Below are 16,321 nucleotides of genomic sequence, written 5' to 3'. Positions count from 1 at the left end.
TGAAAGGTCTCTTTATTAATAACAAATTCTAGCATCTGAAGAATCACAGAAGTGATATCCATCTTATTTTGGAAAGATGTTCACAAGTATGAAAACAGCTATCAGATTTCTGAGCTCCCTTCTTCAGCTCCAATATGTTCAAGTTCAGCTAGATCTCATCGATTATGACTGCTTCTTTTCTCCTTTGATCTTGGTTAGCCTTGGGTCACTTTTTGGTTTTTTAAAACTAATAAGGATAATTATATAAGTAAAGATAGAAGACACCCTACCAAGTACTTCGTATGAATTCAAATATGTAATATGCCCTTGCTCACGTCTCATCTTCTAATTTTACAATTCTATTAGAAAACCCATTAAGCATGACTAGAAGTGATTTGTTCTTTATTAAAAAAAAACCATGCTTCTATTTTTTTCAAAATTCAGTTATTCTCAAGATATTTATTTTGTCCTTCCCTTAAAAATGAAAGAGAAAAGAAAATAAGAGGCTAGAAAATATATCTTGGTACCTTGAGCAATTTGGGCTCAACAAATGTCAACGTGACATGACAATTTCTCTCGAGATTTTACCATTTCTTTTCCAGTGATTGGTTAATATTTCTTTCATTAATTATAGGACTTGACTCCTGTCATTGGTTGGAAATGGAGGAGCCTTGGTAAAGCATAGCACCTATTTAGGAATAGTTAACGTGCCAAGGGGTGTTCTGACTTACAGAAAGTCTTAAAGAGGATCAAACAGAAACTTAGCTTTGAAGAATTCTATGAATATCTGAGAAATTGCCACAAACCATCATTTTGTTCACAGAACTAGAACTGCAAATATTAGAAAAATGGCCGGTAGATAAATAGATGGCCATGCCCTCCCGAGTTGCCACTCACGTGTTAGCAGTGGCTTTGTAAAACACAAGACAAATTTTGATAATAGTCAGGGAAAGAGCCAGAGCATGGGAGTTGGACGCTCTAAGAAGTTAGTCACATACAGGACAGCAACAGGATTTCCAAGAGGAGTCCTGGTGAGAGCCCAACATCAGTGGTGTAGCAGAAGTCAGAGGCCTCAGGCTAGACCAATGACTCATGGCAATGTACACTTGCAAGTAAAGATGTGTGGACTAAAGGGTGAACTACAGCTTCCATGATGAGATGCTTCTACTTTTTGTTTGTTTGTTGATTATATTTGGCATTTGGTTTTCTTTTAAATTCGGTTTTGTTTTAGGGAGGATTTTGCGAGGGCAGAGGATTCATGAGGGGGATAGGGAGATGAGTGGGATCAGAATACATGATGGGAACACCACGAAGAATCAATAGAAATTAAAAAAAATAAATAAATAAAAAGAAGTCTGTCACAAACAAGTGTGAATTCAAAACCATCAAGAGAAGAACACAAAAAGATGAACAAGGAAAGAAGTCTATTACTTCTGGCCAGGGGTAAGGAAAGAAACTGAGAACACAGTAAAGACCGCATGGAGGGTTGCAGCCGTCACTAAGCAAGACACCCACTCTCCCCTGACACTAGTATGAACAGCTACTCTAAGGTTGGCATGGTCCCTATTTCCCATCTTTAGCCACACGAAAAGATCTTCAAAACAACAACAACAACAACAAAAATAAAGAAGACAGCCATAAAAGTACAAATCCAATATGAGTATATTTATGTGAAAGTACAGAATAGGCAAATCCAGACAGACAAAATCCAGACTTTTGGTTGCCTGGAACAAAGTAGAGGAGGAGGAATAAATGGAAAAATGATAATTATCAAATAGGTAGAGGATTTCTTCTTGATTTTGTTAATCATAAGGGTTGCATAACTGAATGCATTTGAAGTTGCTGAAATGCACATTTTACAAAGGTAAATTATGGCATAAAAATCACCTCTCAATACTTTTCTTTTAAATGACTCTTTTTTATCAACTTTGTCCTAGAAAAAAATTCAAGGGTTAATTCACAGATCCTCTCATTAGGAATACCTCTGGCTCTCAAAGGAGTTGTTAGTCCACTCTTTTCTCCTCTTAACTCATAACAAGCTTCGAGAGTGTCAGTTAGCAGGTAGTAATGCCCAGGGATGGGCCTCGGCACTTGTGAAGAGTTCACACATTGGCAGCTCAGTATGTTGTCAGTTGATAGCTAGACAGCAGGTTCACTTTGGTGGTAGTTCAATCCTAAATCCTTAACTAAAAGTAATTCTAAGACAGAACAAGGTCACACACTAGAAATAAATTCCATCATTTTCACTTCCTCCCTCTGAGATGTTAATGAGAGAAGCTGCTCTGCATACGATGGGACATCTTCCAAATTTACAATGACATTATTGGCAGGATCAGAAGCAACTGCGAGAGAATCAAACCATCTCCCTCCCTGCTCCATGCCATCACCTAAGAATTTGAAAAGACTTTGTAGACACGCAAATGGGTCTTGCTGTAGCATACAAAACGTTGTGGATGAAATTATATTTTAATGAGATTCATCTAGTGTTTTCACAACTAGATTCCTTTAGAAGAATTGACTTTGCTCCAGCGATTAGAGCCCACTCAGCTCCAAGAACCATCTTATAGGGACCACAAAAACAATGTCTAAGAGACAAAGAAAAAGGCAAAAAGCCTGAGGCCAGGTTTCTAATCAGAGCTCTGCTTCCTTACTGGTTGACCTTTGTGGCAACTCACAGAATACCTACCCTTTTGAGATGGGCCAAAGAAACAGACGAGCCAATGGAGTATGACCTGTGGCCAGGCGAGTACCTTGGAAAGATGAGTTTTCAAGAGAGTTGAATCCATTTTAGCAGAAAATTTCAAGTAAAATAATTCTGTATCTTTTTTTCTTCCTGGACATTCAAAGAAAAAGAACATTTTCTGGTTTTTATAAAAAGGTTTATTATCTTCATGTCTTCAAAGTGACCTAAGGGCCAGATTTAAAAGGATTTTAAAATTAAAATGACTATATTTCACAGTTGATTATAGCCTTTTATTTCCAGGCAAACTTGACCTAAAGTCAGGCCTGCACACAGATTGAGCCCCTCATATGAGAAATATCACGTCACCCAGTGAAACATCCAAGGCAATACCTTGTGTCAAGAAGCTATTAAATGAAGTGCTTACAAAATGTTCTGCTTCTTGGAGGCTTACAATTGTTTTGCCCACGCCAGTCGCTCTTTGGAACAAACATGGCTGGAAGACATAAGGCTTTAATAGTTGATGGTTATGGTGTTTTATTGAAGCTCTTTTGATGCAGCAGTTTCAATGCTAAGGACATTCTATTGTGGTCTAAGTGAAAGTCCTCAATTTTTAAATTCTTTGAAGATTTCATACATTAATACAATTTATTTCAGTCATATTAATCTACCGTTACTTCCTTACAACTTCCACTAGTACCCACAAACTGGTCTCTCTCCTAGCTTAATGTTCCCTTTTGTTGTTATTGTTAATAATTCCTGAGTCCAATTAATGCTGCTCATATGTATGTACGTATGTATATATATATATATGTATATATATATATATATGGCCATCCACTTGTATATAGGCAACTCATTAGGAACCATGTTCCCCAAGGATAATGACTCTTCCTCAACCAGCAACCATTAGCTGGAAATAGTGCTTCTACCAAAGGTTAGATTTCAGGGGACCCTCTCCAATTTGTACTGGAAGTGTGTCTGACTGGATATGGTACAGGTCTTGTGCATGTAACCACAGGCGCTATGATTGATGTGTACAACAACCACATTATGTCAAAAGTCTGCATTTCACAGTTCTCCTCGTCCATAAGCTCTGACATTCTTTGCCCATTCTTCTGTGATGTTCCTTAAGCCTTGGATGAGGGGAGATTAATATAAAGGACACATCCATAAGCTGATCGCTAATAGTCACCTATTCTTGGCACTTTGACCAGATATGAGTCTTTGCATTGTCTACCACCCACTACAGAAAGAGGCTTCTCTAACCAAAACTGACAGCAGAACATTCTATGGATATACACATATATCTAGAGAACAGTTTGATGAAGTGACCATTTAACACAACAACTGGAGCTTCCCCTTAGGACCTATGATCATGGGCCTTTGAGCAAGTTTACTTTATCAGGAATGACATCCTTCCTGTGGAACAAGTCTTGTATCCGATAAGAATGTGATCAGTTACCCCATAATTGTAATAGCACTATGACAGCAATGGGTACATCCTGCCAGGGAGGTCAGTATTGTGGCATGCAGAGGAAAACTCCCATACTTTTAAGTTATGAGAGCTTTTTGAAATGTTTTCAATAATGTGTGCACAGATGCCACCACCTTATCTCTGAGGTAGATCCAAGAACTGTCTTAGAGTTGAGTTTGCGAGTGTGTGTCCAATATGTGTCTTGAGAGAAGATGTGGTGGTTTTACATTGCTGTAGTCAGGAATATCAAACTAAAATTTAAAATGCTCCTTCGCAGCAGCTGCTATTTCAGTCGCAAGCCTAATGGTTCTTAAATTTTAACTCTACATCAGAATCGTCAGCTGAATTTATTAAAAATAAAATCCCCAATCACTACTTCTCCATGTCAGAATTCTGGTTTAGTAGGAAAAGGGAGAGCTCCCAGAAACTGCACATGCACTGGAATTCAATGGTCCCGATGCATATGGCCAGGAAGAAGCTTTATTTATTGTCTTAGAACTGTACCTACCCACCAAAGCAAGACATGTAACCACCTTGATGACATCTTATAAGGAGACTATGGAAGAAGTGAGTCAACTTTGGCTTCCCACTGACTAAATGATCCCAGTGCAGTCTTTCTAATTGCCACAAGCTGAGTCAGGAATTGATGTGTCTGCTGAGATTTCTCTTGTTGAATGATACTGATGACTCTCTATTTGTTTTCACTTGCTACTCATGGATACCTTGTGCACCATAGAAACAGAGATACCAGACATAGGTAAGCAAATAACACAGCTGCCTAGTGACCCTCTTTCCTAAGAAACCACCCTCGAATATGTACAAATAGGGAATGTTTGCTTCTTAACTAAGGTTAAAGAAATAGTATAAAAGTGAAGTTGGAAATGATGTGCCGGTAAGTATCTTCCAAAAAAGAAGGTCAGTGTATTCAGGAGGAATTTAAGAAAGGAAAAGAATATTCAGAAAAGAAAATAAGATAAATGAGAGTGACAGATCAGTATGGCATGAGAAAGTAAGGCCAAAAGTCTCATTATGTTTCCCTAAGGTGATACCACAAATGAGCCCATAAGTTCAAATCAGTTTAATGTCTTTAAGTTGCAAGTATTTTTTTCTCACAAGACTCAAAAGTATAGTTGTCAATTATATCAAGAGACAATGACCATAATGACCTTTTTAAAGAAAGAGTTGCTTTTTGTATTTGGTAACTATCTTTAATAACACCGTTTTCCTTTTATATAACTAAGTGTGTTCTATTTCCTCTCGCCAAAGGAATTAACTGAAAAGCTCCAAACTGACCATTTACTGACAATGGCAGATAGCATTGAAATTAGTGCTGAGGATTTCTACTCATTGTTGCACTGCATGTTGTCATAACTACTCAAACTTTCTGAAATTTCAAAGGGGAATATGGAATTCTTTCATTCCCAAGTGCCAGTTGTCTTCAAAGTAGCACAAGTAGGGTTTGGAATATGGATTGTAGTTGGGAAATGCCTCTTCCCAAATGCTATTGAACGAAATCAGCCTTGCAACTTTGGCATAACTGATTGTTTAAGCAAATTCAGTTGGTTGCCAATTTGCTTACTATTGCATGTTAATAATTATAAGTGTTAATTCTCCATGTTAAAAAAAATCCATGTGATTTTAAGTGGTGTGAATGAAGTGATCACTGGTAACTTGAAGATCAATGGCTTGAGTATAAAACTAGCTAGAAGATGACAGAGTAGGTCTAACACCTAAATTGCAAAAGAAATCCTCTGTCAAATTGATACATTTAGTCATGTTGGGGTAAAGCAAATAGAAAGGTAGTTGCAGCAAGTTTACATGTTTTAAGAAAGCAAAAAGAAATCATTGTCAATGGAGCTAAAGTGTACTTGGGAAATGGTAGGAAATTGCATATCAATACAAGGTATTTTTCTGTCAAGAAAATAACAACATTAACCAAATTTTATTTTGATATGTTGGACTACTCCCTTTCCTCAAAACCAGTACACAAATTTGAAGAAGAGCCTTGATGAAGAAAATACATCAAGTTACTCAGGAAAATGTGAGGGCACGGGTTGTCTTTTCCACTTGCACATCAAGGGTGTTCTGTTGGCATTTCCCATACACAGTCACATGAGATCCAATCTAATCTTAGTAAGGGCACAAAACTGTTAGTGACCTTGTGCAAGCCCCTTATGGTGCTGGGTTTCCCCAGCTGAAATTTGAGGTGAATACTAATTCTAACTTAGCTTACAGGCACATTGGAGATATTCAATAATGAATGAATGTAATGCATTCCAAACTACTTTTGTGCGAATAACATTTCTCTTGGAAAAATAGCCCATGGTCCCTACCTAAACAAAGCATGATTAATCTGGCACAGTTGAAACTGCACAAATTGGATACCAAAGTATTAAAGGTTATTTCCAGGAAAGGTTGCAACCCATCCTTTACTCTAGGAAAATCTAAGTATGTTGGAGAAATATTATTCTGAAAGTTAAAAAAAAAAGACGAACTAAAGTCATAAAAAGTTTTACTCACCACCTATTTGAGAAATCTTTGCTGTAGAGATACTTTGGGGTAGAGCTGCCAAATCATTTTGGAATCTGGTGGTGCACTTTACAATTTACATATAGCATCTCTTACGGTGGTTCCAGGGTTGAAAAAGTCCCTGAAATCTCCTGAGTTATGTTACGCAAAGAAGGTAAGTAGAAAAAAAAATCCAACTATTCCAACTGAATCTGATTTTCTTCCAGTACAAACTGAATTTCAAGTTACCATTTGCCAACTTTATAATTATTTACATACATAAATATGCTTAGAGGGCAATTGCAATTAAGAGAATGTCAGTCCTTAAAAGATCTCTTTCTTCTGACGAGACTCTCCCCTCCACTTTCTTTGGCTAAGTACCCAAAGCCTGAACTCTTTTTCATGCCTTATTTTTATGCCATACACTCCAGTTCTTGTTCAGAACTTACTGAATACTGACCTTTTTAGGTGCTATTGGACATCAAGGACAGAGAGATGGATATGGTCTTTGTATGCAAACAGGTCACAATTTTTTAGGAAGAGAGTTACCTGCAAAGATAATACTTAGAACCATCAATCCAGTCTTGCTTTTTAATCCCATTCCCAAATAAGAGGAACCATTGTTTTTCAAGAAAGGCTGGTTCTGGCATAATGGAAGGAAAAATTTAAGATGAGTATAGAACATTCTTGCAGTGCCAGAAGTAATTAAGTCTTGACATTATCATCATCATAACCATAATAATAATAAACATTTATGGATGCACGTAAAAGGTACATATAATCCAAGAGAAAGAGTTCTTAGTGGTAGCAACTGGGACAACATAAAATAGCATTGGATTTCATTTGCTGCAAGCATAAAATAAATGTCTGTGGAGCCCATACTGATATTTAAAAAAAAAACTCATACCTTTATTAAATAAACAAAAAATATAAATCACCCATCCAAAAATTATAATTTATGTGATGATCTACTCTCAAGGGTGGGGGATGTAATTCCTGATAGCTTAAGTCTTCTCTGTGGACAATTATGTTCCTCCAGGAAAGACAATAAGGAATGCTTTTTATAGTAAGGAAAAATGGCTCTCCCAGGAGGTTGAGATCAAGCTGGTCAGTGATAAATTTTGTTGATTGTTTACAAAGTAGGTGGAATTTGGTGAAAATGAAACTTTTCAATCAAAACTCTACAATTCCTATCTGAGAAGTGTATTAGACAAATTCCTGTAAAAGGATTTCCTGTAGAATAACTGACAAATGGTCTTACAACTGGTAAGGCCATCAAAACCAAGAAAAGACCAAGAAAATGTCATGGACCAGAAAAGCCTAAAAAGACATGATGACTAAATGTAATTTGCTGTCTTGGAATGGGAAAATTATCTTAGATTAATAATAATAATAATAATAATAAATAACAAACTAAGGGGATCAAATAAAACATAGACTTCAATTAGTAATTTAAAACACTAATACAGTATGATAGATATTCCTACATCACAAATCCTTCTTCACTGATCATTTCTCTCCCTTTTCACATTTTCTATACTAATACGTGACTTATGAGAGTCATACCTTGTTTACTTATCGGTCTACTTGACTAAGCTGTGAGTTTGATGAAGAAAATGGTTGTATCTTATACAAAAGTTGGCCTTTATCCCATAGCACAGTTCCTGAGCACATTTCAGGTGTTTAGAAGATGTATTTTAATGAATTAATAAACAAGCACACAACGTAGAAATGGCACCGTGAATGCTCCAGTAAGAGAGGATGTGTGCTTGAACTAGCAGAGATAAAGGGAAATACTGAAGAAGTTGGTAGGGGGAAAGAAACAAGAGCATGATGTTCCATAGACATGAGAAATGGTAGAAAGGAGTTAGAAAAGAATGATATCTTGCTTCTGGCACAGGGAGTAAGTACTAAGTAGAGTTCTTAGCACTAAATGTATTAGAAATAAACATGAAATGGTTGCCTTCCTGCTAATTCTCACAGTTCATTAGACTGGGGAACACTCATACTTAAACAAGTCATTTAATTTGTATGTATTCTTCCTAAGCATTATGCAAACAACCCAATGTAGAAATTTAGGGAAGGCTTCCTTCATGAGAAGCTGCCTGGGTAAAGACACTAAAAGCATGTGAAAATAGATGAGGTAGAAAGGGTTATTATACTGCATCAAAAACTTTACAATATCTCTAACTATAGAAGTGGTCAGAATAATTATGAAGACACTATGAAAAATGAATACAACTTCAAAAACACCTTCTATGTAACATACAACAGAGGTGAATCTATGTACCCAACCATGTGACTATGTATGCTGGTTAATTTTTGCCAGCATGACACAAACTAGAGTCACTTGGGTGGAGGTAACCTCAACTAAGAAACGGACTCCATCAAACTGGCCAATGAGCATATCAGTGGGGCATTGCTGTGATTGCTGATTGGTGTGGGTGGGCCCAGTCCGCTGCGTGCACTGTCGCACCTAGGAAGGTCATCCTGAGTAGTATGAGAAGTCAAGCCTAGTAATCCATGGAGAGCGAGCCAGTAAGCACCATTCTTCCATGGTCTTTGATTACGTTTCTACCTCTAGTTTCCTGCCTTGAGTTCCCATTTTGGCTTCACTAAATGGTGGACTCTAACCTATAAGGGGCAATAAACCCATTCTTCCGCCGTTACGCTTAGCTCATGGTATTTATCATGGCAACAGCAACAAAGAAAAAACTCAAATGTCATGATTATATATATATATATGTCATACATATATATGTCATAATTTAGAAATGTTAAATTTCACCAGTGTCTGACATAAGGGAAAGTGTGTAGAGAAGCATTGCTCACTTCAAAGAGGGACTTTGGAACTTTAATGGTATTCTCTTAGACACGTCCCTCCAAAATCAATAGTCCTCTAGTTTGAAACATGCCTTGTAATCGACAACAGGCACCTAGGAAGATGGCAGTGTCCCGAGGGGAGGCAGAAAGACCAAAAGACCAAGGAACAATTTGCTGAGAGATGGGTAAGAAGGTGAAAACAAGAATTGTGTTAAATTTGGTGAGTTCAAGGTGACCTTGACACAAGCAATCGCCCAGCTGGTAACTGGATGACAGAATAGGAAAAGCAGCTCCTGAGATATTTTTCTCTGTTTCTTTCTACTCTTGATAAACAGCATCAAAATGTCAGCATCATTATAGGTTAGCTGGATGATTTGGATTCTCTCATACCTAGACCCATTATTAGAAAAAACAAATACATGTCTAGACCCTTGGTACATACACAGGAAGATACATCAATTCTTTCATCTATTAAAATATTTTTCCACTTGTGACAAAAGACAGACTCCAAGGGTACATGTTGAACAAATTGCTTTTAATGACTTATTTTTTTCCTCTTCCCTAGCACAAGCCCTGCACACAAGTACTATCTGGCTATGGACCCTATGTCTGAATCACTCTACCTATCAGACACCAATACTCGAAAAGTCTACAAACTGAAATCCCTTGTGGAAACAAAAGATCTGACTAAGAATTTTGAGGTGGTGGCCGGCACAGGTGATCAGTGTCTTCCTTTTGACCAGAGTCACTGCGGAGATGGTGGCAAAGCCTCAGAAGCATCATTGAACAGCCCTCGAGGTAAAATAAACAGAAATTCATTCCTCAATTGACTACAGATTTTGTTTGATATCACCAAATCTAAAAGTTATTGTCATACTGTGTCTATCTCAACATTCTTCCTCTCACAGACAGCTTTTCCAGAGTCTATCACAGAAGATTGGTACATCAAGGCAAAATTTTAGATGATATGCATTAGTTAGTATGATCATAATTGTTATCAAATGATTGATATGATTTTAGTGTGGTTAGCAAGTAACTACTGCCCAGGGCCATTGAAGTGCCTCTCAAGATTTCTAACCTGTACTGGGTGCTGTTTTCTGGGAACTCCACACAATCCAGCACTTAAGGAGTTAACTGGTCCCAGTCTAGAGTCTCCACACTCTTGTTTCTGCTCTGTGGCCTGCATTGGATCTAGGAAGGTCTGTTGCCAACTTCCACCACTGTGAGAAACGCTGAATATCTCACAGCATCTCTATCTTTTGCTTAACAACCATTAATGAACCTTTCTTCCTTTAAAGAATCTAGATAATTTTTAAGCTATTTTTATTTTTCTCTTTACTTAAATCAACTCTGGGATAAAAGATTCCAATTATTTTGCTTTTAGTGGGAGTTTAGCCTTATAAAAAAAATTTCATTCCCTTATCTTGCAAGACCAATCTTTACCTCAATTGCCTGTAGTTTAATGAATATGTATGTGTCTCCCAATTAACTTTATAATTTCATAGTACTCAATCATATGTCCACCTTAGACTTCTAAATTTACAGATGCTCTGTCATCACGTATCATCTAGCTCATCTGCTTAATTGTTCAGACATTCTTGGTTCTTTCTCCTACGTTTTTATAGATGCATGTGTACATATTTATTTTAGAGAGTTTTACAAAGTATTCATTTTACTGAATTTCACAAAGCCAGCATTGAGTATTAAACATAATAAACCTTTGTTCCAGAAAACACAAAGGGAAGAATGAGAATATTTTTAATTAAAATCAGCATACGCTTAGCACATACAGAAAATTACCATTAACAATATAGTAGTTATTTTTTAGAATTTTTATGTGTAGCATATGTTTTATTTCTCTCAGAGAAGATTCATCATATATATTGTCATTCTTTAATGTATTATAAATACCTTTCCATGTCAATAAATACTGTAAGGCCAATGTATTTAATTTGATAGAAAGCTACTTACTATTTCAAATATTAAGAGATTATTCTATAGCCGTATGACATTTGCCATTATGGAATTAAATTCCAACTACTATGATAGTTCAAAGTATTCAGGTTTGTCAACTACCATTTCTCCATTAAAGCCCTTCTGGCCAACCCCAGCCCATTAAAGGTGAAATTCTTAAATAGTATCTACACTCTTAAATTAACACTAGGTTATGTTTTTGCCTTCTTTTGTTTCTCAGTTCCTTCATAAACAAAAAGATTTTTTTCTATAAAATGTTGCAAAGAGAAACTGCATCTAATATTTTATAAATTTACCCATTCCCTACCTACTTGGAACATGATGTAGAATCCATCAAATTTGTTTATTTTAAAATTGATCAATTAAATAAGTCTTACTTATCCAGGTATTCCCAAAGGGAATGTAAATCTCCCAAGTATTATAGTAAAGTGTTTCTTCTTCTCTGCACCAACTCCTATTGCATCCACACACTGGGCCCACAATAAATATTCAAGAAGTAAGTGAATAACTCAGGTGCAACATATAATCAGCTCATCTTTCAAGAAAATATATCAGATTGGGTCTTACATTTTATATTGATTTAAAACTCTTGTGAGTATTATAAAGATTTCTGCATACGCAATAAGGAGGAATCAGGCTTGTATTGTGCCTAAAATTGACATCCTCCTGAGTCTCTGCTAGTCTGAAAACCACTCATCTCACCTACCCCATTCAGCCTGCCACATAAAGAATGACTATTTCTGCTTTTCCAAATAAAGCAAAGACTTGGTTTGCTGTAGTTTTCCTGCTTGGAAAGCAGCAATAAGAGCACTGATTAGCAGAATTTGCATGAACTCTTGAAGTATCAGTAATTAGAGCACCAAAAATTATACATCTATTAAAGCTAATATCAAACTTAGTTTTTTCTTTTTGTCATAGCCATTAGTATGTGTTTATTCATATTGATTCACTCAACTTTCTTTACACATAGTCTAATACTTTCAAAGCAGCCCTGAGTACATCAGGCACAGACAGACATCTGATTGTCTGAACTTACCTGAACCACATTCACATACTGTTCTTGAAGCTGAGGTTTACAGTATTTGTCCAGACACAATGAGTGAACTGGAATACCTAAAAAAGTGAAAGTTATGGTATATACTATGTAGGTATGTACCATATCTTTTGACCATGAAAACAATGTTTGATATCACTCAGATTGTAGTGGAACATCAGTACACAAATCAGTCACTTTAAACATCCAGGAGAGAAACTCGAGGACCCAGCTGCAACTCCCATCTCCATACTGAACCTAGACATACTCAACTGTCAGTGACTCCGAAGTTTGAGTCTTACATGGAATGCTGCTATAGGGCAATTTCATAAAATTTTTAGAAGGGAAATTCATGCATGCAAGAAGTTATTAAATTACAGTGTGTAAATTGAGAAAATAGTATGACTAATTGATAATTTCATCTTTGAAGTTTTCCGGCATACTCTTTGTCTCTCAAGAAAGTGTCATTTGTTTGTAGTTTTGCTATACGATTGTCTGTCATATGCACCAGCTCCTTCTTCCCACTCCTTTGGAAGACAGCAACTGTTTAATGGATTGCTTTCAGGAGAGGCTTAAATTTTTCCGCTCACACTGAAGCTCATAAAGAAAAGCTGTAGATCAGTAGAAAATGGAAATGTACATCTGGGAGTACCATTTCTTGGTTAGGAAAGAAAGCTTACTCTAAGACGGAAGTTCTCATCCCACATAGGTTAGCGTATCAGCTATCATGCATATAAGATATTTACATTACAATTCCTAACAGTAGCAAAATTACAGTTAGGAAGGAGTAATGAATTTATGATTGAAGGTCACCACAATATGAAGACCTATATTCAAGTTTTGCAGCATTAGGAAAGTTGAGAGCCATTGCTCTCACACTTTAACAAGCAACATATTGCAATTTTATGCAGACATTCCAGCATTCCTTAACTACTCAAGGTTAAGGCTAGGAAATGTTGATCAGCAAAGCAGCTCACTAATTTTCTGAACGTATTCTCAAACCAAGTTGAAATATAATGCATTTTGAGATCCCTGTGCTAAAGTTGGAGTAAATTATTAAATCCCATCAAAAGCTTACCAACCAAAGTTCAGGGATCAGAAGATGTATTGCATTTCACTTTGCTTTCTTCATTGGTTTGTGTTTGTGAGAAATGGCAGCCAATTGAGAATTGCAGGCTAGAGAGTTTAAATGTCCTTGATTTGTCCATATAATGGCCATGTTTTCCTTGAATGGTTGTACAAGTCACTATCCCTTACCATTGTTCCCTTTCCCGCAACACTAAAATAAACAATAATGCCATTAACTATTTTTGAGCCAGCATGAATTTTAACACAGGATCACAAAATTTCTCATGTCTAAGTTGAAGAATTCAAAATGGTCTCATTTTGGATTCTAATGTAATACAGTAAAGATTGCTACAGCAAACTGAATAACTACGATGTGTTATTCAGTTTGTACAAGGCTATGATTCCCATTGTACAAAAAGAAACTGAAACTCAGATAGAGCAAGAGATTTGCACAGGATCACATGGTATGCAGGTAACAACCCAGAACTCAAACCAAGTTAGCCTCATGTATAAAACATCTTCTATGAAGAAGCCTACAATAGAACTATACCATATTCCACATCTTTGGACTAAAATTCAGTATCTCTGGGGAGGATACAAATTTGGGGAAATGCCTTGTAATCTAGTGACTTGTATTTCACAGGAAAAAATATTTATAAGACAGTTTCATTTTCCTATTACAACACTTTCTCTGATTTTTAACTAATTATGTACTGATAGTGCGCCATATAACATTTACATGGTTTGTAATTATTCAAATAAATCTCCAGAAAACCTTATCACTTCTCTTTGGAAGATTCTGCAACTAGGAACTTCACCAAATTTTCCTTAAGGGACCAAGACAGGAAACCTTCATTTTATTAAATGTCCTGACTGCAGTAGTAACTACAAATTTTGTTTGAAGGAAAAATTGGAGCATCCTCAAATAGAATTTCATATGATAGTCCCTGGGTTCTTCTCCTGGGAAGAAACCTTTATCTCTCCCGATGTGATAAACTTTGATTTGAATCCCAATAACAAGAAACATTTGTCATTTAACTCATCAATACTTCAAAGGGTTTCACTAAGAAGAAGTTGAAGGAGCACCGTTCCCTAGCACTGTATATGAGTTTGAGTTGACTTTGAAAGATGCTTTTAAAACATGCATGGATGATGTCGTTGAAACTTAGGCTCCATTTATTATTTTTACTGCGACTTTCTTTAATTCTACAGAGAACTCAAACTAATGAGTCATGTAATAGATGACCAAGTACTTAAGCAAAATGTGAAATGGTACTAGGTAGGGTTATAAAACAAAATTGATGACAAGCTGAATGCACTTGTGTTTTTCCAAGTAAATACAAAGGGTGAAGGATTGACAGGACAGGCTAAAATTTATCAGTGACTTAATATGTTTCCTTAGACTTCACTACAGGTTATATCTCTGTTTTCAAGTGTGTCTTTAAATAAATTGACCTCAGAAGTCAGCAGGGCTTAGGCAATATCCAGTTGAGTGTCAACAGTTTTTCCATGGAAGAGAAATAATTCTTGCCTTTACACCTTTATTAGGTGGCTTTAGGGTATTCATGACACTAGCTACATGATTTCTTTTAACTTTATGGGAAATTACAAAATCTGGATAATATAAAATCTAGAGTCAATAGTTTCTGTTCCTTTCTAAATCTAAGGTACATTCCTAAACACTATTCTTTCCTTTGGGCATCTGCAGCCTATTCCCAATTGGCATATATGTGATTAATAAAAAGTTGATAAGACAACAATTAGTGACTTCTTACTGGCATCAGTGGTGTCTATTAAAAAGAGAACATAGTAGAAAAAAAGGAGTTTGTTTTGGTTCCCCAGTGCAGTGAAGGCAGTAATGATTCTCGTGCATTCCTTTAGTATATTATATAACTTCTTGGTGACAACCATTTGGTGGTATAAGAATAATCCTGAACAAAATTACAGACAAGCCACGGCATTAATTTAAAATGCTGTATTTAAGACTCTAAAAAATAATAAATGTTTTCTAGTTTAAAAATATTTCAGGGTAATAGCAGAAGGGATTCCAGAGGGGCTTTGTGGTCTTTTTTGTTTTATTTTGTATGTTTTAGGTAGTTTTTGTCTTGTTGGGAGTTTTTATAGGTTTGTTTGTTTTGTTTTGTTTTGAGAAAGAGAACATAAAGTTGGATGTGTGAGAAGATAGGGAGGATCTGGGAGGAGTTGGGAAAAGGGAAAGAATAAAATCAAAATATAGTGTATAAAAATATTTTTAAATAAAATGGGAATAGGAGAGAGAACAAAGACATAGTCCTAAGATTAAGATGAGGCTAAGAGGTGCAAGAGTCATGAATCTCAGGGATTTCAAAGAAATATATCTTTTCTCTGAAGATGAGAGAATTAAAGTCAGGCATTGAGGTAAGTAAGAAAGATTTGAGAGAATCACTTAAATAAAATCTGCTTTTTAAGTTATATCAACCATCAGACACCTGTGGCCAAATTCCCAGCCACAGCTTGCAAGGTCCTTCCCATGTAATTTTGTTTTATCTAACATCCTTGTTAGGATTAGAAGCAGCTTATGGAAAAATTGTTTCACAGTCTTCAACTTTTAACAAAATACAATGGCACTGGGTTTTGATCCTACTTCATGTTCTGGCTTTGTGGGAGCCTAACCAGTTTGGATGTTCACCTTCCTAGACCTGGATGGAGGGGAGAGGACCTTGGATTTTCCACAGGGCAGGGAACCCTGACTGCTCTTCGGACTGGAGAGGGAGGAGGAGAAAAGTGGGGGGAGGGGGAA

General features: G+C 36.3%; 1 protein-coding gene across 3 annotated transcripts in view; it reads left to right on the top strand.

The window, feature by feature from the left end:
- The window catches only part of Tenm1 (teneurin transmembrane protein 1), a 570,621-nt gene that overhangs the window by 468,659 nt on the left and 85,641 nt on the right, over positions 1-16,321 (top strand). For 2 of the 3 annotated variants that reach the window (XM_050118835.1, XM_050118833.1), the window contains exons 21-22: positions 4,873-4,893; positions 10,033-10,265. In XM_050118835.1, the coding sequence (XP_049974792.1) occupies positions 4,873-4,893; positions 10,033-10,265 (254 nt within the window). The remainder of the gene's footprint in view (positions 1-4,872; positions 4,894-10,032; positions 10,266-16,321) is intronic. The other variant, XM_050118834.1, reaches the window with a different exon arrangement.

The sequence above is a fragment of the Alexandromys fortis genome, unplaced genomic scaffold (genome assembly GCF_014885135.2).
Source record: "Alexandromys fortis isolate MF-2015 unplaced genomic scaffold, M_Fortis_MF-2015_v1.1 scaffold_114, whole genome shotgun sequence".
NCBI lineage: Eukaryota > Metazoa > Chordata > Mammalia > Rodentia > Cricetidae > Alexandromys > Alexandromys fortis.
The sequence above is the reverse complement of the archived record's forward strand: the minus strand, read 5'-3'. Positions and strand labels throughout refer to the sequence as shown.